Source organism: Nerophis lumbriciformis, linkage group LG24 (genome assembly GCF_033978685.3).
Source record: "Nerophis lumbriciformis linkage group LG24, RoL_Nlum_v2.1, whole genome shotgun sequence".
Lineage (NCBI taxonomy): Eukaryota > Metazoa > Chordata > Actinopteri > Syngnathiformes > Syngnathidae > Nerophis > Nerophis lumbriciformis.
Window position 1 is genome coordinate 5,086,550 of NC_084571.2, and position 23,468 is coordinate 5,110,017.

The 23,468-nt window shown below is 43.4% G+C and overlaps 1 protein-coding gene across 2 annotated transcripts in view; it reads left to right on the top strand.

Moving 5' to 3' along the window:
* Positions 1 to 23,468, top strand: part of syt3 (synaptotagmin III) — a 170,069-nt gene that overhangs the window by 95,963 nt on the left and 50,638 nt on the right. For both annotated transcript variants that reach the window (XM_061981388.1, XM_061981390.1), the window contains one exon: positions 8,899 to 9,025. In XM_061981388.1, the coding sequence (XP_061837372.1) occupies positions 8,899 to 9,025 (127 nt within the window). The remainder of the gene's footprint in view (positions 1 to 8,898; positions 9,026 to 23,468) is intronic.

Sequence of the window (23,468 nt, forward strand, 5' to 3'; positions counted from 1 at the left end):
TTTTTAAATAGTCTTTTTAGAACGTGCTGTGGGCCGTTAAAAAATGAGCTGCGGGTCGCAAATGGCTCCCGGGCCGCTACTTTGGACACCCCTGAACTAAACAATATATTTTCCTTCACACTCTTTAACGGTAACAATTGTTTGGTTAGAAAGTCGTCGGTGAAAGCCTAGCAGACGAAATATTAAAGAAGCTGAATATTCACAAGTTAATGTGAAAAATAGCAAAAAGTACTCTTACTCCAGAGAAAACTAAAAGACAGTTGCAGAAATTTCCATACCACATTTTTAAAAAACGGTACCCTTTGGTGGTGAGGTATCTTGATTAGTAGAGTAGGCCGGGCCAAAAATTGTCGCCAAGATCTGGAATTTTGACGTATATCGTATCGGCCTTTTTTTAACATGCTTATTTGCTCACGAAGATTTTTGAAGACAATCACTTGTTTTAAGACTTTGTGAACACATTATTTAAAAATGGTGTAGATTAAACTACTTTCCATTTCATTTTGTCACTACCGAAATGATCATGTCACCACCGAAACGTTATCATTTGTTTCGGGTGTGACACTTCTACCTAACTTTGACCATAACTAAATAATGCTAGCAAGCATCATCCATCCATCCATTTTCTACCGCTTATTCCCTTTGGGGTCGCGGGGGGCGCTGGAGCCTATCTCAGCTACAATCGGGCGGAAGGCGGGGTACACCCTGGACATAAAAACATATAATGTTGCATAAAAGCTGAAAAAGTTTACATAATTGAAGAGAATATGTGTTCGGTAGGGACAGTTTATAAAGATACACACAGATCTTCAGACGTTGGAACACATTTCTAAAAACTATAGGATTAAGTGACTTACCATTCAGCCTTGAGAATGTCACTTCGTGGTAAAAAATTTAGGGGTGTGTCCTCGATCTACAATCAGCCACACCTCTAAAACTCTTGTGTTTCGGTCGTGACATAAAAACTGGGGACATGATTTTTTTTGAGCACGTTTTTTTAATTAAAAAATTTAATCATGAAACTGGATTGGCAGACCGGGGTGGTGGTTCCTCTCTTTAAAAAGGGGAACCGGAGGGTGTGTTCTAACTATCGTGGGATCACACTCCTCAGCCTTCCCGGTAAGGTCTATTCAGGTGTACTGGAGAGGAGGCTACGCCGGATAGTCGAACCTCGGATTCAGGAGGAACAGTGTGGTTTTCGTCCTGGTCGTGGAACTGTGGACCAGCTCTATACTCTCGGCAGGGTCCTTGAGGGTGCATGGGAGTTTGCCCAACCAGTCTACATGTGCTTTGTGGACTTGGAGAAGGCATTCGACCGTGTCCCTCGGGAAGTCCTGTGGGGAGTGCTCAGAGAGTATGGGGTTTCGGACTGTCTGATTGTGGCGGTCCGCTCCCTGTATGATCAGTGTCAGAGCTTGGTTCGCATTGCCGGCAGTAAGTCGGACACGTTTCCGGTGAGGGTTGGACTCCGCCAAGGCTGCCCTTTGTCACCGATTCTGTTCATAACTTTTATGGACAGAATTTCTAGGCGCAGTCAAGGCGTTGAGGGGATCCGGTTTGGTGGCTGCAGGATTAGGTCTCTGCTTTTTGCAGATGATTTGGTCCTGATGGCTTCATCTGGCCAGGATCTTCAGCTCTCACTGGATCGGTTCGCAGCTGAGTGTGAAGCGACTGGGATGAGAATCAGCACCTCCAAGTCCGAGTCCATGGTTCTCGCCCGGAAAAGGGTGGAGTGCCATCTCCGGGTTGGGGAGGAGATCTTGCCCCAAGTGGAGGAGTTCAAGTACCTCGGAGTCTTGTTCACGAGTGAGGGAAGAGTGGATCGTGAGATCGACAGGCGGATCGGTGCGGCGTCTTCAGTAATGCGGACGCTGTATCGATCCGTTGTGGTGAAGAAGGAGCTGAGCCGGAAGGCAAAGCTCTCAATTTACCGGTCGATCTACGTTCCCATCCTCACCTATGGTCATGAGCTTTGGGTTATGACCGAAAGGACAAGATCACGGGTACAAGCGGCCGAAATGAGTTTCCTCCGCCGGGTGGCGGGGCTCTCCCTTAGAGATAGGGTGAGAAGCTCTGTCATCCGGGGGGAGCTCAAAGTAAAGCCGCTGCTCCTCCGCATCGAGAGGAGCCAGATGAGGTGGTTCGGGCATCTGGTCAGGATGCCACCCGAGCGCCTCCCTAAGGAGGTGTTTAGGGCATGTCCGACCGGTAGGAGGCCACGAGGAAGACCCAGGACACGTTGGGAAGACTATGTCTCCCGGCTGGCCTGGGAACGCCTCGGGATCCCCCGGGAGGAGCTGGACGAAGTGGCTGGGGAGAGGGAAGTCTGGGCTTCCCTGCTTAGGCTGCTGCCCCCGCGACCCGACCTCGGATAAGCGGAAGAAGATGGATGGATGGATAATCATGAAGCTCTTTTAAATTATATAATTGCAACAAATCTCAAAAATGTTTTAAGAGGTGTATATTGTAGCGTCCCGGAAGAGTTAGTGCTGCAAGGGGTTCTGGGTATTTGGTTCTGTTGTGTTACGGTGCGGATGTTCTCCCGAAATGTGTTTGTCATTCTTGTTTGGTGTGGGTTCACAGTGTGGCGCATATTTGTAACAGTGTTAAAGTTATTTATACGGCCACTCTGTGTGACCTGTATGGCTGTTGACCAAGAATGCCTTGCATTCACTTGTGTGTGTGTGAAAAGCTGTACATAGTATGTGACTGGGCCGGCACGCAAAGGAAGTGCCTTTAAGGTTTATTGGCGCTCTGTACTTCTCTTTATGTCTGTGTACACAGCGCCGTTTTTAAAAGACATACATTTTACTTTTCGAAACCGATAATTTCCGATAATACATTTTAAAGCATTTATCGGCCGATAATATCGACAGTCCGATATTATCGGACATCCCTAAATTTTATTATCGATTAATCTCATTAACATTATTTACAATCAGCCAACAATGATTTTGTCATGTCTGTGTGATCATGTTTTGTTTTAGTAATGTTCGGTTTAAATTTTGGACTTTTTGTGCACTTTTGTTTTGTTTTGTCACCATAGCAACCATTAGTTTCACCTGTCACGTCACGCACCTGTTCCACGTTTGGACTCATTGTGCACTCTTGTCACCATAGCAACCATTAGTTTTCACCTCTCACGTCACGCACCTGTTTCACGTTTCGAGTCACGCACCTGCTTTCACTAATCATGTCCATAGTATTTAAGTTCATTCATTTTCTGTTGTTCGTTCTGACGACATCACCACATTTATGCTCCTGCACACTCTCCACACCCTGATGACCCTTGCTACTCTTTTTTTCATGCCGGTTCCATGCCAAGTAAGTTTTTGTTTGTTAAGCCACAGTTAGTGTTTTGTTTAATTGTTCATAGTTTCTGCCAATGTGCAAGTTTTGTGTTTAAAGTCTAGTTTTATTCTCCGCCACTGTGCGCGCTTTTTGTTTATTCCTTTTTTGATAGTTTAAAATAAATCATGTCCCCACCTTCAAGCCTTGACCAGTCCAGTTCATTTGCACCACGGGAGAACAAACCAAGCCAAAGTCCTAGTCCTGACAGATTTAGCATAACTCGACTTTTGGGTTAAATAATTCAACCCATTAGTTTGGTAGGGAATAAGCCAACATTAAGTTATCATAACTCAACTTTTTGGTTAAATAATTCAACGCAAAAGTTGGGTTAAGAAAATTAACCCAATATGTTGAGTTAAAATAACAAAAATAAGGGGTTTGTCCTTTTCTGAATCAGCAGTTGGGTTGAAATTGGGTTATTTTTCAACCCAACATTTTTTTAGTGTGTGTAAAGATTCATTTTCCGTGATTCAGTCAAATAACATGACATAGACATGTGTACATAAGGATGACCGAAAAAAATATCTGTCAAAAATCCAAACTTTGTGTGAACATCTTGACAAATAAAAGATTATTATATAAGTACAGAAGAGCAGGAAGCAGCTCACACATTCTCATACTTTCTGTAACATCCAGGAAGAAATGTCAGCAAGCTATAATCTACATGAAGGAGCCCAGAGTTGTTTTTATTGAAATGTTCGCAATATTTCAGGGTTCCTTACGAGGAAACCTTACAATGTATTCAACCCATGAACTGCTATAAAATTGAGTAGATGGCGAGTTTTTGTTATGTAGAAAAATGCCATATTTTTACCAATTTTCCCAGGGGATTTCCTGTATAAATGTTGATGCTCCTATTAGACACACGTAATAAAGGTGTTTGTAAAATGTTGTTGCTGCTAAATTAACCACAACATCAGCGCCGCATAAAACATCATGTTTCTACTTGTCCCACGTTCCCTAAAAAATAATGTTAAAAAAACAACCTAAGACCTTGTCCAGCTGTTTACTGACATACTATTCATGTTTAAAGGGGAACATTATCACAATTTCAGAATGGTTAAAACCATTAAAAATCAGTTCCCAGTGGCTTATCATATAGTTTTTTTCAAAATTTTACCCATCACGCAATATCCCTAAAAACACTTCAAAGTGCCTGATTTTAACCATCGTTATAAACACCCGTCCATTTTCCTGTGACGTCACATAGTGAAGCCAACACAAACAAACATGGCGGAAAGAACAGCAAGCTATAGCGACATTAGCTCGGATTCAGACTCGGATTTCAGCGGCTTAAGCGATTCAACAGATTACGCATGTATTGAAACGGATGGTTGTAGTGTGGAGGCAGGTAGCGAAAATGAAATTGAAGAAGAAACTGAAGCTATTGAGCCATATCGGTTTGAACCGTATGCAAGCGAAACCGACGAAAACGACACGACAGCCAGCGACACGGGAGAAAGCGAGGACGAATTCGGCGATCGCCTTCTAACCAACGATTGGTATGTGTTTGTTTGGCATTAAAGGAAACTAACAACTATGAACTAGGTTTACAGCATATGAAATACATTTGGCAACAACATGCACTTTGAGAGTGCAGACAGCCCAATTTTCATCAATTAATATATTCTGTAGACATACCCTCATCCGCGCTCTTTTCCTGAAAGCTGATCTGTCCAGTTTTGGAGTTGATGTCAGCAGGCTAGGGAAGCTAGAGTCGATAGGGGGTTTAGCTCGCTCGTCTGCGGGAACAAACTGCCGCCATTGCTCGCCGTGCTACCGAGGTCCTTTGTCCCTGAATTGCTCACACACTCCGGCAGATTCAATGGGGGTCTGGCGGCAGATTTCTTTGACTTTATCGTTGGAAATGCATCTGCTTTGAGTGTCGCAGGATATCCACACATTCTTGCCATCTCTGTCGTAGCATAGCTTTCGTCGGTAAAGTGTGCGAAACAAACGTCCAATTTCTTGCCACTTTCGCATCTTTGGGCCACTGGTGCAACTTGAATCCGTCCCTGTTCGTGTTGTTACACCCTCCGACAACACACCGACGAGGCATGATGTCCAAGGTACGGAAAACAGTCGAAAAAAACGGAAAATAACAGAGCTGATTTGACTCGGTGTTTGAGAAAATGGCGGATAGCTTCCCGATGTGACGCCACGTTGTGACGTCACCGCTCCGAGAGCGAATATTAGAAAGGCGTTTAATTCGCCAAAATTCACCCATTTAGAGTTCGGAAATCGGTTAAAAAAATATATGGTCTTTTTTCTGCAACATCAAGGTATATATTGACGCTTACATAGGTCTGGTGATAATGTTCCCCTTTAAATAACTTCTACTGCAAATCGGTTTCAAAAATATCAGTCATCGGCCTCCTTGACTACTAATCAATCAATCAATCAATCAATCTTTATTTATATAGCCCTAAATCACAAGTGTCTCAAAGGGCTGCACAAGCCACAACGACATCCTCGGTATAGCCCACATAAGGGCAAGGAAAAACTCACCCCAGTGGGACGTCGATGTGAATGACTATGAGAAACCTTGGAGAGGACCGCATATGTGGGTAACCCCCCCCCTCTAGGGAGACCGAATGCAATGGATGTCGAGTGGGTCTAACATAATATTGTGAGAGTCCAGTCCATAGTGGATCCAGCATAACAGTAAGAGTACAGTCCACAGTGGGGTCAGCAGGAAACCATCCCGAGCGGAGACGGGTCAGCAGCGCAGAGATGTTCCCAACCGATATACAGGCGAGCGGTCCACCCCGGGTCCCGACCCCGGACAGCCAGCACCCCATCCATGGCCACCGGATCTGTGTGTCTCCCCTTCCACAAGGGATAGGGGGGAGCAGAGGAGAAAAGAAAAGAAACGGCAGATCAACTGGTCTAAAAAAGGGGGGCTATTCAGGTATCAGCTCTGAAAAAATAATGTCGGTCGATCCCTCATCGGGAGGAGAAAAGAAAAAAAAAGGTAATCATGAGTGTGACAACCAACCCCGTTCTCACCGACTGTGAAAAGAGCCACTTTAAATGAAGATCAGTGTGAAGCGGGCTGCTCCACAAGGTGTTTTTTTTTGTTCGAGCGAAATGTCATTTCCTGGCGCCGCACGATCGCATGTCATTGTCGGCCTTTAATTGCCTTAATTGGCCACGGTGCCGAGGTTCGCACGTGCGGCGACCAGCCACAGCCGCGGCGACAAGCCGAGCCCCCAAAAGTTCACGCCCCCCCCCCACCCACCCGAGCGGCTAATGAAGTGCTGACACAGCGGCTAACAAGCGGCGAAGCAACCTAACGAGGTCTGATTAGAGGCCTGGGGGCTACGTTGTAATTAAAATACATAACAAACGACACGTGAGGGACGTAACGACACGTGTGTGTGTGTGTGTGTGTGTGTGTGTGTGTGTGCGTGCGTGCGTGTGTGTGTGTGTGTGTGATTGCTGGACAAACACAAGGCTTTAAACACAAACACACTTTTGTGATAGTCATCTTTACTCCAGAGACCAGGGGCGCCGCTGGGGATTTTGGGCCCCATGAAAAGAATCTTTACAGGGCCCCCAACACAGTGTCATTATTTTTTCTGTATTATAATTTCCTCATCATTAGGGGCCTCTCTGGGCCCCCCTCCATCATGGGCCCCTAGAATCCGTCTCCTTTACCCCCCCCTTTTCGGCGCCCCTGCCAGAGACCTCCCACTTTGTGTTTACCGCTGGTCCAGGTGTGTGTGCGCTAGAGATGCGCGGTTTGCGGACACAACCGCGGAGTCCGCGGATTATCCGCGGATCGGGCGGATGAAATTAAAAAAAATAAGATTTTATCCGCGCGCGGGTCGGGTCGGGTGGATTAATTAGATATATATATATATATATTTTTTTTTTTTTTTTTTTTTTTTTTTGCGGGTGGCAGTTAAACCAATTCGGAAATATATATACATAGTTAAATGTTGTTACCCACATACGAAAAACGAGCAGGCACCTGCTGCATATGCCACAACAGAAGAAAAAAAAAGAAAAGAGATAGACACTTTTACGGAGCGGAGAAGGGACGCCTCGCCGGGGTCCGGGACCGAGGCCCCTTCCCCCGAGAGGGCCCCACCGGGAGCCGTAGCTGAGGCGATCCGCGAGAAGGGCCCGACGCACGTCCAGGGTCACTACCGCGCCCACCGCACCGACACCCCGCCTCGTCCGCCTTCGCCGCGGCCGGCGTCACGCGCAGCAGGTAAGCAGCTTACCTGCCCGCCACCCCCGTGGCCGGGGGCTCGTAACAGGGGTCACTCCGCGCGCTCCGCCCGCGCAGCTTACCTGCCCGCCACCCCTGTTGCCGGGGGCGCGTAACAGGGGTCACTCCGCGCGCAGTGCGCTCACGAAAGGGGTGGGGCTCACCCTGGTTGATATAGAGAGCAGGACGGTGGCCATGGAAGTCGGAACCCGCTAAGGAGTGTGTAACAACCCACCTGCCGAATCAACTAGCCCTGAAAATGGATGGCGCTGGAGCGTCGGGCCCATATACCCGTCCGTCGCCGGCAGCGAGACGCGCTTGGAGGTGCGCTTAGCGCGGCTCCCATATGATTGCGCACTGGTGTGCGTCTGGGTCGTGACAGCGTGGCACGCGAAAGTCTGTGCTGCGTTGGATCAGTCTCCTTTCTTTAACAGGCAAAAGCTTTATAACCTCAGTGAGGTTATAAAGCGTGCGCACCAAACACGAAGCAAGGCCATGGTGCAGGAGAACAAAGGACTTCTTTCATTTAAGGTTTGTGATAAACCATCAAACTCATTCGTTAAAAGGACTCTATAGTAATATAAAGCGAATTTTTCTGGACATTATCATGCAAGAAAAGTTTATTTTTGGGACCGCGATCACCGCGTAATGATTTTTAAAGGTTGCATGACAAACATTTAACTGTCCCATGTGATCAGCCAGTGCGATTGGAAATCCATGCTCAATTATTGCCTCCGTAAATAAAACTTCGGCATTTATCACATCCAAAGAATCTGTTTGGGCGACGAAAAACGTTGAAAGTTTTCCACTTGTATCGCTAGCAACGGCATTAGACTTGTGTTTTTTTGTCCCAACGTGGTCTTTTACATCCCTAATTCCTCCGTGTCCGATCGAAAAATCTTGTCTGCACAAGGTGCAATTCGCGTAGTTTTCACCCTTTTTTTTTTTTTTAATTAATGAAAAACCCGGAATAGGTTGATGAAAACCGTACGAATTACGGGAAAAGCGGAGTAGTTGGCAGGCTCACTAATGCCTTGCATCATCTATATTAGATCGGGCGGATGGCGGGCGGGTGCACTTCTGATCAAACGTTACATCGGGTGGATGGCGGATGGTTGACGACTTTCTGACGCGGTTGCGGATGAAATAAATTGCCTATCCGCGCATCTCTAGTGTGCGCGCTTAACCTGTTTCCGCATGGATGTGTATTAGCGTAAACATATGTGACTTTTAAACTCTTCTCAAACTCTACGTGTGTGTGTGTGTGTGTGTGTGTGTGTGTGTGTGTGTGTGTGTGTGTGTGTGTGTGTGCGTGTGTTGTGTATCAGCACGGAGCAGCTGGTGGTAAAGATTCTCAAAGCGTTGGATCTTCCCGCCAAGGACGCCAACGGCTTCTCCGACCCTTACGTGAAGATCTACCTGCTGCCCGACAGGAAGAAGAAATTCCAGACCAAGGTAGGCTCCGCTCGCCTGTGATTGCTGCGCTGGGAGGAAGTGGGGAATATCCCATCAGCTGACTTGAAGTACAAACCCCGTTTCCATATGAGTTGGGAAATTGTGTTGGATGTAAATATCAACGGAATACAATGATTTGCAAATCCTTTTCAACCCATATTCAGTTGAATATGCTACAAAGACAACATATTTGATGTTCAAACTGATAAACATTTTTTTTTTTTTGCAAATAATCATTCACTTTAGAATTTGATGCCAGCAACACGTGACAAAGAAGTTGGGAAAGGTGGCAATAAATACTGATAAAGTTGAGGAATGCTCATCAAACACTTATTTGGAACATCCCACAGGTGAACAGGCAAATTAGGAACAGGTGGGTGCCATGATTGGGTATAAAAGTAGATTCCATGAAATGCTCAGTCATTCACAAACAAGGATGGGGCGAGGGTCACCACTTTGTTAACAAATGCGTGAGCAAATTGTTGAACAGTTTAAGAAAAACCTTTCTCAACCAGCTATGGCAAGGAGTTTAGGGATTTCACCATCTACGGTCTGTAATATCATCAAAGGTTTCAGAGAATCTGGAGAAATCACTGCACGTAAGCAGCTAAGCCCGTGACCTTCGATCCCTCAGGCTGTACTGCATCAACAAGCGACATCAGTGTGTAAAGGATATCACCACATGGGCTCAGGAACACTTCAGAAACCCACTGTCGGTAACTACAGTTGGTCGCGATATCTGTAAGTGCAAGTTAAAACTCTCCTATGCAAGGCGAAAACCGTTTATCAACAACACCCAGAAACGCCGTTGGCTTCGCTGGGCCTGAGCTCATCTAAGATGGACTGATACAAAGTGGAAAAGTGTTCTGTGGTCTGACGAGTCCACATTTCAAATTGTTTTTGGAAACTGTGGACGTCGTGTCCACCGGACCAAAGAGGAAAAGAACCATCCGGATTGTTATAGGCGCAAAGTTGAAAAGCCAGCATCTGTGATGGTATGGGGGTGTATTAGTGCCCAAGACATGGGTAACTTACACATCTGTGAAGTCTCCATTAATGCTGAAAGGTACATACAGGTTTTGGAGCAACATATGCTGCCATCCAAGCAATGTTACCATGGACGCCCCTGCTTATTTCATCAAGACAATGCCAAGCCACGTGTTACATCAACGTGGCTTCATAGTAAAAGAGTGTGGGTACTAGACTGGCCTGCCTGTAGTCCAGACCTGTCTCCCATTGAAAATGTGTGGCGCATTATGAAGCCTAAAATACCACAACGGAGACCCCCGGACTGTTGAACAACTTAAGCTGTACATCAAGCAAAAATGGGAAAGAATTCCACCTGAGAAGCTTAAAAAATGTGTCTCCTCAGTTCCCAAACGTTTACCGAGTGTTGTTAAAAGGAAAGACCATGTAACACAGTGGTGAACATGCCCTTTCCCAACTACTTTGGCACGTGTTGCAGCCATGAAATTCTAAGTTAATTATTATTTGTAAAAAAAAAAATAAAGTTTGAGTTTGAACATCAAATATCTTGTCTTTGTAGTGCATTCAATTGAATATGGGTTGAAAAGGATTTGCAAAATCATTGTATTCCGTTTTCATTTACATCTAACACAATTTCCCAACTCATATGGAAATGGGGTTTGTATTTCACTTGAAAGTAAAGGGGAAAAAACATGGCAGACAAGCCCTAAAAGTGTGTCAATACATTCATACACATAATATACTTTTAGTTGGCACCAGATTTGTGGTTCGCCCCCAATAACGTGGAATAGTTGTAGTTTTCTAAGACCAGAAATAATATTACTTTCTAAGACAATAACCAGGAGTAGTAGTAGTTTTCTAATACTCTGAATAACATTAGTTTGTAAGACAATAACCAGGAGTCGGAGTAGTTTTCTAATACTCGGAATAACAATAGTTTCTAAGACAATAACCAGGAATAGTATACGTTTTCTAAGACCAGGAATAATATTAGTTTCAAATACAATAACCACGAATAGTACTAGTTTTCTAAGACCAGGAGTGATATTAGTTTCTAAGACAATAACCATGAATAGAATTAGTTTTCTAAGACCAGGAATAGTATTAATTTCAAAGACATTAACCACAAATAGTAGTAGTTTTCTAAGACAAGGAATAGTATTAGTTTCTAAGACAATAACCAGTAAGAGTATCATTTTCAAAGACATTAACCAGGAATAGTACTAGTTTTCTAAGACCAGGAGTAATATTAGCTTCTAAAACAATAACCAGGAATATAAGTAGGTTTCTAAGACCAGGAATTGTATTGGTTTTCAAGACAATAACCAGGAATAGTATAAATTGTCTAGGACCAGGAATAATATTAGTTTCTTAGACAATAATCAGGAATAGTAGTAGTTTTCTAAGACAAGGAATAATATTACCTTCTAAGACAATAACCAGGAATAGTATTAGTTTCAAAGACAATAACCAGGAATTGTAGAAGTTTTCTAAGACCAGGAATAGTATTAGTTTTCAAGACAATAACCAGGAATAGCATAAGTTGTTTAGGACAAGGAATAATATTAGTTTCTTAGACAATAATCAGGAATATTAGTAGTTTTCTAAGACAAGGAATAATATTACTTTCTAAGACAATAACCAGGAACATTAGTTTTCTTTAAACCAGGAATAATATTAGATTTTTAAGAACACGAATACGATAAATGTTTTTAGATCATAAGTACCGGTAGTATTTGTTTTATAAGACAACCTGGAATAGTATTAATTTCCTCAGAACAGAAACTGTATACATTTTTTCAGACTGGAAATAGCATACATTTCATAAGACAATAACCAGGATTTGCTTTAGTTTTCTATGACAAAACCCCAATCAGATTCAGGCCCAACTAGTTTGGTGCTTAAACGGGATGCTGTCATCATCAAAAAAGCAGATCCATGTGAGATTGCGCCTGCTTTTCTGATTGGTCGCAGGAATGTAAACAGGAAGAAGGATTAAAGGTGGACAAGGGCTAATGAACACCGCAGGGTTACTAACTCTTCTGAGGATGCCAGATCTCTTTACGGTACCTGTAGTTACGTCCTCATTATGACGTAAACCTGATTGGCTCATTTGTCAATCAATTGTTTTCACACCTCAACCAAAGCGTACCAAATGATTTGATCTGCACTAGGGTTGTACGGTATACCGGTCTTAGTACCGCAATACTAATGAATCATATTCAGTACTATACCGTCTCTTAAAAGTACCGGTCCGCCACCCCAAGACATGGCTAGCTAGCTAGTGGCTAAAGTCCAGCCCAAGTCTGCAGTGTTTTAGCTACTTCTGAATTACTAATCCTCGCCTCCATGGCGACAAATAAACTAAGATTCTTCCAAGTATCATCCCTGCAGGACGAGGAATGTCTAAACATGCTTCACTACACACCGTAGCTCACCGGCGTCAAATTGTAAACAACTGGTGGATCTACACCAGGGGTGCTCAATACGTCGATCGCGATCTACCAGTAGATCGCAAAGGTAGTATTGGTAGATCGCATTACGTAAAAAAAAAAAAAAAAAATTTGCATTACATTATCCATCCATCCATCCATCTTCTTCCGCTTATCCGAGGTCGGGTCGCGGGGGCAGCAGCCTAAGCAGGGAAGCCCAGACTTCCCTCTCCCCAGCCACTTCGTCCAGCTCTTCCTGTGGGACCCCGAGGCGTTCCCAGGCCAGCCGGGAGACATAGTCTTCCCAACGTGTCCTGGGTCTTCCCCGCGGCCTCCTACCGGTCGGACGTGCCCTAAACACCTCCCTAGGGTGGCGTTCGGGTGGCATCCTGACCAGATGCCCAAACCACCTCATCTGGCTCCTCTCGATGTGGAGGAGCAGCGGCTTTACTTTGAGCTCCTCCTGGATGGCAGAGCTTCTCACCCTATCTCTAAGGGAGAGCCCCGCCACCCGGCGGAGGAAACTCATTTCGGCCGCTTGTACCCGTGATCTTGTCCTTTCGGTCATAACCCAAAGCTCATGACCATAGGTGAGGATGGGAACGCAGATCGACCGGTAAATTGAGAGCTTTGCCTTCCGGCTCAGCTCCTTCTTCACCACAACGGATCGATACAGCGTCCGCATTACTGAAGACGCCGCACCGATCCGCCTGTCGATCTCACGATCCACTCTTCCCTCACTCGTGAACAAGACTCCGAGGTACTTGAACTCCTCCACTTGGGGCAAGATCTCCTCCCCAACCCGGAGATGGCACTCCACCCTTTTCCGGGCGAGAACCATGGACTCGGACTTGGAGGTGCTGATTCTCATCCCAGTCGCTTCACACTCAGCTGCGAACCGATCCAGTGAGAGCTGAAGATCCTGGCCAGATGAAGCCATCAGGACCACATCATCTGCAAAAAGCAGAGACCTAATCCTGCAGCCACCAAACCAGATCCCCTCAACGCCATGACTGCGCCTAGAAATTCTGTCCATAAAAGTTATGAACAGAATCGGTGACAAAGGGCAGCCTTGGCGGAGTCCAACCCTCACTGGAAACGTGTCCGACTTACTACCGGCAAAGCGGACCAAGCTCTGGCACTGATCATACAGGGAGCGGACTGCCACAATCAGACAGTCCGATACCCCGTACTCTCTGAGCACTCCCCACAGGACTTCCCGAGGGACACGGTCGAATGCCTTCTCCAAGTCCACAAAACACACGTAGACTGGTTGGGCAAACTCCCATGCACCCTCAAGGACCCTGCCGAGAGTATAGAGCTGGTCCCCAGTTCCACGACCAGGACGAAAACCACACTGTTCCTCCTGAATCCGAGGTTCGACTATCCGGCGTAGCCTCCTCTCCAGTACACCTGAATAGACCTTACCGGGAAGGCTGAGGAGTGTGATCCCACGATAGTTAGAACACACCCTCCGGTTCCCCTTCTTAAAGAGAGGAACCACCACCCCGGTTTGCCAATCCAGTGGTACCGCCCCCGATGTCCACGCGATGCTGCAGAGTCTTGTCAACCAAGACAGCCCCACAGCATCCAGAGCCTTAAGGAACTCCGGGCGGATCTCATCTACCCCCGGGGCCTTGCCACCGAGGAGTTTTTTAACTACCTCAGCAACCTCATCCCCAGAAATAGGAGAGCCCACCACAGACTCCCCAGGCACTGCTTCCTCATAGGAAGACGTGTTGGTGGGATTGAGGAGGTCTTCGAAGTATTCCCTCCACCGATCCACAACATCCGCAGTCGAGGTCAGCAGAACACCATCCTCGCCATACACGGTGTTGATAGTGCACTGCTTTCCCTTCCTAAGGCGGCGGATGGTGGTGCAGAATTTCTTCGAAGCCGTCCGGAAGTCGTTTTCCATGGCCTCACCGAACTCCTCCCATGTCCGAGTTTTTGCCTCTGCGATTAATAATGCGCATTACATTAAAAAAAAAAAAAATTGACGCCAGCCTATCATCCATCCCGTCTTTTGATTGATAAACAGGGCAGCCAGTCAGATGACATCTTCGTTTTTCTGACACTTAGGTCACTGCGCATGCGCAAACAACGGCGCTTAGTGCAGCAAAGCTAACAAGCTTGTCAGCGAGTTACCGCCAATTTTCAGCCCTCGGTTTTTTCTCTTAAGGGTATAAAAATGAGTGGGGGAGCTGGACCAAGTAAGAAGACAAAAACGTATCACTTTCATACGGAATGGGAGGAGGACTTTTTTTTCACAATGACATTTTCGAAGTGCGTTTGCCTCATCTGTCAATCTGCCATCGCAATACCAAAGAAGGGAAATGTGGAGCGGCATTTTCGGACTATTCATGAAAAATACAACACCGACTTCCCGCTAAAAAGCGAGCTGAGAAAGAGAAAGGTGAAGGAACTGAAATCCCAGTTGTCGAAAGTCGCCACCGAAGCATCATTCCGGGTGAGTCACATCATCGTTAATAACAATAAGTCCTTCCAAGACGGAGAGATGGTAAAGGAGGCATTCGTTGAAGCAGCTGACTCATTGTTCCGAGACTTTAAAAATAAGGCAGAAATATTATCTTCGATATAAAGAATCCTCAATATATTTAGAAATAAATATATGTATTGCATTTTTGTAGTAGGTACAGTCAAGAAAATAAGTATTTGAACACCCTGCTATTTTGCAAGTTCTCCCACTTAGAAATCACGGAGGGGTCTGAAATGTTCATGGTAGGTGCATGTCCACTGTATGAGAGATAACCTAAAAAGAAAAATCCAGAAATCTCAATCTATGATTTTTTAACAATTTATTTGTGTGATACAGCTGAAAATAAGTATTTGAACACCAACATTAATATTTGGTAGAGAAGCCTTTGTTTGCAATTACAGAGTTCAAACGTTTCCTGTAGTTCTTCACCAGGTTTGCACAGACTACAGGAGGGATTTTGGCCCACTCCTCCACACAGATCTTCTCTAGATCAGTCAGGTTTCTGGGATGTCGCTGAGTAACACAGACTTTCAGCTCCCTCCAAAGATTTTCAATTGGATTTAGGTCTGGAGACTGGCTAGGCCACTCCAGAACCTTGATATGGTTCTTACGAAGCCACTTCTTGGTTTTCCTGGCTGTGTGCTTTGGGTCATTGTCATGTTGGAAGATCCAGCCACGACTCATCTTCAATGATCTGACTGAGGGAAGGAGGTTTTTGGCCAAAATCTCACAATACATGGCTGCAGTCATCCTCTCCTTAATACAGTACAGTCGTCCTGACCCATGAGCAGAAAAACACCCCCAAAGCATGATGCTACCACCCCCATGCTTCACAGTAGGGATGGTGTTCTTGGGATGCTACGCATCATTCTTCTTCCTCCAAACACGCATAGCGGAATTGTGACCAAAAAGATCAGTTTTGGTCTCATCTGTCCACAAAACTTTCTCCCATGACTCCTCTGGATCATCCAAATGGTCATTGGCAAACTTAAGACGGGCCTTAACATGTGCTGGTTTAAGCAGGGGAACCTTCCGTGCCATGCATGATTTCAAAGCATGACGTCTTAGTGTATTACCAACAGTGACCATGGAAACAGTGGTCCCAGCTCTTTTCAGGTCATTGACCAAGTCCTGCCGTGTAGTCCTGGGCTGATTCCTCACCTTTATTAGCATCATTGACACCCCACCAGGTGATATCTTGCATGGGGCTCCACTCCCATTGAGATTGACCGTCATGTTTAGCTTCTTCCATTTTCTAATGATTGCTCCAACAGTGGACCTTTTTTCACCAAGCTGTTTGGAAATTTCTCCGTAGCCCTTTCCATCCTTGTGGAGTTGTACAATTTTGTCTCTGGTGTCTTTGGACAGCTCTTTGCTCTTAGCCACGCTGAATGTTTGGGTCTTACTGATTGTATGGTGTGGACAGGTGTCTTTATGCAGGTAACGACCTCACACAGGTGCATCTGATTCAGGATAATACAGTGGAGTGGAGGAGGACTTTTAAAGGCGGACTAACAGGTCTTTGAGGGTCAGAATTCTGGCTGATAGACAGGTGTTCAAATACTTATTTTCAGCTGTATCACACAAATAAATTGTTAAAAAATCATAGATTGTGATTTCTGGATTTTTCTTTTTAGGTTATCTCTCATACTGTGGACATGCACCTACCGTGAACATTTCAGACCCCTCCGTGATTTCAAAGTGGGAGAACTTGCAAAATAGCAGGGTGTTCAAATACTTATTTTCTTGACTGTACATCATTTTGACTTGATCATTTTATAAGTAGCTTGCATGCAGAAAAAGTGTGAGCACCCCTGATTCTTGTATTATCATTAAACACCTTTAATTTATTAACAATATTAACTATATGTGTTAAACATGCTTGCATTATCATTAAACACCTTTAACTTGTTAACAAAAACATATATTTCATAAATAAGCAAACATAAATTATATATATGAATGAGGTAGATCCCCACGACTTGATCAATTGAAAAGTAGCTCGCCTGCAGAAAAAGTGTGAGCACCCCTGATCTACACCTAACATCCACTGTAATGATACCAAGTACAGTAGCGTATTTAGTCGATATTTTTTGGCATCACAACATCTTCTTTCATTTTATTTTGTATTATGTTTATAAACTCAGGAAATATGTCCCTGGACACATGAGGACTTTGAATATGACCAATGTATGATCCTGTAACGACCCATATGGATATCAAAACTAATGTAAAGTATCAAACGACAGAAGAATAAGTGATTATTACATTTTAACAGAAGTGTAATATTGAACATGTTAAAAGAGAAAGTAAGCAGATATTAACAGTAAATTATCAAGTAGATTAATGATTCATTTTCTACCACGTGTCCTTAATAATTTTGACAAAATAATAGAATGGAAAATGACACAATATGTTACTGCATATGTCGGCAGTTAAATTAGGAGCCTTTGTTTGTTTACTTACTAGTGAAAGACAATTTGTCTCGTATTTTCACTATTTTATTTAAGTACAAACATGCAATAAGAAACATATGTTTAATGTTCCCAAAGATTTTTTTGTTACAATAAAGCCAATAATGCATTTTTTGTGGTCCTCTTTATTTAGAAAAGTACCAAAATTATTTTGGTACCGGGACAACACTAGTCTGCACCTGATTACTGTGTTCACACTGGACCAATGAAACCACATCACTTTTTAGAATTTAATTCAGATGAACTAAAGCTTGGCACTGGGCAGCTCATGTTTTATTTGACAAAAACAACAAATTGATTATAAATGAGATAAATGATTTGATGTTCCACCAATTTGCCAGCTCTAACACAATGCTAAGTTGTTTTGTTCAGATGGTTTAGCACATCTTGCCATTTTTTATGTTGTTCGGTCCAAGTCGCTCTCCCTCCCCCAACGTTGACCTCGGCACTCTGACCCCGTATCTCAGCGACTCTGTCACAAACCTGGGGGTAAAGTTTGACTCAGATTTTAAATTCGAAAAACAAACCAGCAGCGTCGTTCAAAAAAGCTTTTATCAATTACGCCAAATAGCGAAAGTGAAACCGCTTCTATCAAGACATGATCTTGAGAAATTAATCCATGCTTTTATCTCGACTCGTCTTGATTACTGCAATGCCCTGTATGTTGGCATTAGCCAGGCCTCCCTCGCCCGCCTGCAGCTCGTGCAGAACTCTGCTGCTCGTCTGCTAACACAGACCCGCAGACGTGAGCACATCACCCCTATTTTAGCGTCCCTTCACTGGCTCCCTGTGCGTTACCGAATACATTTTAAACTCCTTTTATTTGTTTTTAAATGTCTAAACAACCTCGCGCCAACCTATCTCTCCGACCTCCTTCAGCCTTACTGCCCCACCCGATCCTTAAGATCAGCCGATCAGCTGCTGTTGACGGTCCCTGACACAAGGCTGAAGCTTAGAGGTGACAGAGCTTTCGCCGTTGCTGCTCCCAAGCTCTGGAACGACCTACCCCTGAGTGTTAGACAAGCCTCCTCTCTTCCTGTTTTTAAATCTCTCTTAAAAACATACTTTTATTCCATGGCTTTTAACACTGAGTGATATCCATCCTGCAATGGCGCCCCATAATACACCTGCTGTGATCCTGTTTTTATGTTTTTATGTTTTTATTAATTCTATTTTAATTATTTATTTTCTATCGTGTTCTGTTTGTGTTGTGTTGTGTTTGCTCGGTACTCGTTTTATCTTTTAACCTGCTCATTGTACAGCACTTTGGCTACCCCTGTGGTAAATTTTAAATGTGCTCTATAAATAAAGTTGATTTGATTTGATTTGATTTTTAGTAGCTTTGATGTTTTTGTATGCGACTCTTGCTGAAAAAAGTTTGCTCAAATGTTCTGGTTCGAAAATCTGCCATTCTTTATCTGCTTCAATGTTTTCATGTGCGCGTGACGAACGTGAGGGCGTTTAGCGCCGTGTCTCTTCGCCTCGCTTTCTCACGGCTCTCGTTACGGGTAGAGCGGATCCCTCCGCCTGACGTTGGCTCCTGCCGCCAAATGGAGATCACGAGGCGCTAATTAGCCTGAGTCAGGCTGGATTTAGTCGACTGAGATGATGGTGGGCGGCGTGTGCATCAAACGTTGGCATCCCTCCACAGAAGGAAAAAAGTAGAAAAGTGTGAAAATGTGGCAGAAGGTTGTCAATCTGCTCTTTTGAGACCTGGACTGCGTCTCAAATTTAATATTTATGTTAGTACACTTGAGTAAGTATTAGAGATGCGCGGATAGGCAATTTATTTCATCCGCAACCGCGTCAGAAAGTCGTCAACCATCCGCCATCCACCCGATGTAACGTTTGATCAGAACTGCACCCGCCCGCCATCCGCCCGTTGTTATATATCTAATATTAATTAAAAAAAAAAAAAAAGGGTGAAAACTACTCGAATTGCACCTTGTGCAGACAAGATTTTTCGATCGGACACGGAGGAATTAGCGATGTAAAAGACCACGTTGGGACAAAAAAACACAAGTCTAATGCCGTTGCTAGCGATACAAGTGGAAAACTTTCAACGTTTTTCGTCGCCCAAACAGATTCTTTGGATGTGATAAATGCCGAAGTTTTATTTACGGAGGCAATAATTGAGCATGGACTTCCAATCGCACTGGCTGATCACATGGGACAGTTAATAATGTAATGCAACCTTGCAATGTAGGTTGCTTCTCTTTCTCCCCCTCCATTTTTCTGCATTCTTTCGTATCTCAAGTTATCATTACGTATATGTATTGTTGCATTTAAACAACTGTATTGTTGATAATAAAGGTAAATTATTGGTATTGTTCATTATCAATAGCGCTATTTCTATTGGTATTTGTATTGATCCATTTGTAGTGTAATAATGCTCATTGTTATTTCTGTATTATTTTTTATTTTTCGCTAACTGCTTATTTGCTATTACTTTTACCATCATATTTGTACATGTCATATTTGCTGATGTTGCTCTATTGTTGTTGTTGTTGTTGTTTGCTGTTGTTGTTTTTGTCTCTCTGTCTAATCCCCCTCTTGTCCCCACAATTTCCCCCTCTGTCTTCTTTTTTTTTCTCTTTCTATTCCCTCCTGCTCCGGCCCGGCTGCACTAAATGATAATATAAATACATTTAATAAAGTCAAATACAAATAAGGCAACAAGAGAAGTATCCTACACTTCTCTTTTGTAAAGTATATCTGAACAGCCGACATGGGCATCTACATCAACTATATGATTTGCCTGAGAAGCTGGACAGGACATAAAAAAAAAAATAAAAAAAATAAAAAAATAAATAAAAAAAATAAAATAAAATAATGTAATGCAACCTTTAAAAATCATTACGCGGTGATTGCGATCCCAAAAATAAACTTTTCTTGCATGATAATGTCCAGAAAAATTTGCTTTATATTACTATAGAGTCCTTTTAACGAATGAGTTTGATGGTTTATCACAAACCTTAAATGAAATTCCATGGCCACCGTCCTGCTCTCTATATCAACCAGGGTGAGCCCCACCCCTTTCGTGAGCGCACTGCGAAAGCGGACGAGGCGGGGTGTCGGTGCGGTGGGCGCGGTAGTGACCCTGGATGTGCGTCGGGCCCTTCTCGCGGATCGCCTCAGCTACGGCTCCCGGTGGGGCCCTCTCGGGGGAAGGGGCCTCGGTCCCGGACCCCGGCGAGGCGTCCCTTCTCCGCTCCGTAAAAGTGTCCATCTCTTTTCTATTTTTTTCTTCTGTTGTGGCATATGCAGCAGGTGCCTGCTCGTTTTTCGTATGTGGGTAACAACATTTAACTATGTATATATATTTCCAAATTGGTTTAACTGCCACCCGCAAAAAAAATAAAAAAATAAAAAAAATATCTAATTAATCCGCCCGACCCGACCCGCGAGCGGATAAAATCTTATTGTTTTTAATTTCATCCGCCCGATTCGCGGATAATCCGCGGACTCCGCGGTTGTGTCCGCAAACCGCGCATCTCTAGTAAGTATACTTCACTGAGTACTTGCAGTAGTTTCTAAGTGCATCTAATACTATCCAAATCCATGACTGTAACTGCAATATTTGTTATAACTAAATTATGTCATGTTTCGCCATAACATCTTTAATCACAAATGATAATCAGTAGAATAGTTTAAATCAGGGGTGTCAAACTCGTTTTTATTTCAGAGGGCCGCTTGTTACAGTGAATATATATGAATTATAACGTATAATCACCTCATTATGTTATTACACAATTCCTTATGGATTTGACTGTTCAATTTTTTTACTCTTTCAAAATTTTTTGTAATCAGACAAGATTTTCGGTTTATTGATTCATCTTTACCTACCATTTTTTTTACGTACAAATCGATGGATAACGTACTTGCTTTTGAAATTATAAGTCAGGGCGACGAGCATTTTATTCTTACACAAAATGTTTGGAATATATGATATTAATACAAGGGTGTGGCATACTAAAAAGTCAATGTATATTTTGATATATTTTAATTTTGTCCCCAAAAAAAAAAGATGAAAACTGACAAAGCTTACTGTCAGCTTTGTGTTATAAGTGTAGAGAAGTGAAGTGAATTATATTTATATAGCGCTTTTCTCTCGTGACTCAAAGCGCTTTACATAGTGAAACCCAATATCTAAGTTACATTTAAACCAGTGTGGGTGGCACTGGGAGCAGGTGGGTAAAGTGTCTTGCCCAAGGACACAACGGCAGTGACTAGGATGGCGGAAGCGGGGATCGAACCTGCAACCCTCAAGTTGCTGGCATGGTCGCTCTACCAACCGAGCTATACCGCCCCTGTACTTATCAATTATTACACAGGTTAAGAAACTACAGAAAAAATAAATAAATAAAAATTTAATGTAATGAGAAATTAGCTGAAATTGTTATACAAAACTCAAAACCAGTGAAGTTGGCACGCTATGTAATTCGTCAATAAAAACAGAACACAATGATTTGCAAAATCGTTTTCAACCTATTTTCAATTGAATAGACTGCAAAGACAAGATATTTAATGTTCGATCTGAGAAACTAATTTTAATCATTAACTTAGAATTTAATGGCAGCAACACATTGCAAAAAAGTTGGCACAGGGGCATTTTTACCACTGTGTTACATGGCCTTTCCTTTTAACAACACTCAGTAAACGTTTGGGAACTGAGGAGACCAATTTTTGAAGCTTTTCAGGTGGAATTATTTCCCATTCTTGCTTGATGTACAGCTTAAGTTGTTCAACAGTCTCCCTTGTCGTATTTTACGCTTCATAATGCGCCACACATTTTCAATGGGAGACAGGTCTGGACTACAGGCAGGCCAGTCTAGTACCCACACTCTTTTACTACGAAGCCACGCTGTTGTAACACATGGCTTGGCATTGTCTTGCTGAAAAAGGCAGGTGTGTCCATGAAAATGATGTTGCTTGGATAGCAACATACTGTATGTTGCTCCAAAACCTGTATGTACCTTTAAGCATTAATGGGGCCTTCACAGATGTGTAAGTTACCCACGCCTTGGGCACTAATACACCTCCATACCATCACAGATGCTGGCTTTTGATCAGATGGTTCTTTTCCTCTACGTCCACAGTTTTTATAAACAATTTGAAATGTGACTCGTCAGACCACAGAGCAGTTTTCCACTTTGCATCAGTGCATCAAGCCGGCAACGTTTCTGGGTGTTGTTGATAAATGGCTTTCACTTTGCATAGTAGAGTTTTAACTTGCACTAACAGATGTAGGACAAACTGTATTTCCTGACAGTGGTTTTCTGAAGTGTTCCTGAGCCCATGTGGTGATATCCTTTACACACTGATGTCGGTTTTTGATGCAGTACAGCCTGAGGAATCGAAGGTCCATAATATAATCGCTTACATGCAGTGATTTCTCCAGATTCTCTGAACCTTTTGATGATATTACGAACCGTAGATGGTGAAATCCCTAAATTCCCTGCAATAGCTCGTTGAGAAATGTTGTTCTTAATCTGTTGGACTATTTGCACACCCATTTGTTGACAAAGTGGTGACCCTCGCCCCATCTTTGTTTGTGAATGACTGAGCATTTTATGGAAGCTGCTTTTATACCCAATTATGGCATCCACCGGTTCCCAATTAGCCTGTTCACCTGTGGGATGTTCCAAATATGTGTTTGATGAGCATTCCTCAACTTTATCAGTCTTTTTGCCACTTGTGCCAGCTTTTTGGAAACATGTTACAGGCATCAAATTCCAAATGAGCTAATAGTTGCAAAAAAAAAAAAATTCCAGTTTGATCGTTTAATGTCTTGTCTTTGCAGTCTATTCAATTGAATATAGGTTGAAAAGGATTTGCAAATAATTGTATTCTGTTTTTATTTACGATTTACACAACGTGCCAACTTCACTGGTTTTGGGGTTTGTACATGAAGACATACACGCTAAATGGATTGCACTCTCTATTTTGCTCATTTAAGAGACGCAATCCTCAGCGCACGAACTCAGTAGATCAACTCTGCGCGTGCCATGAAGTTTGCACGTGTTTTAATACATGCCAAGTTTTAGTAG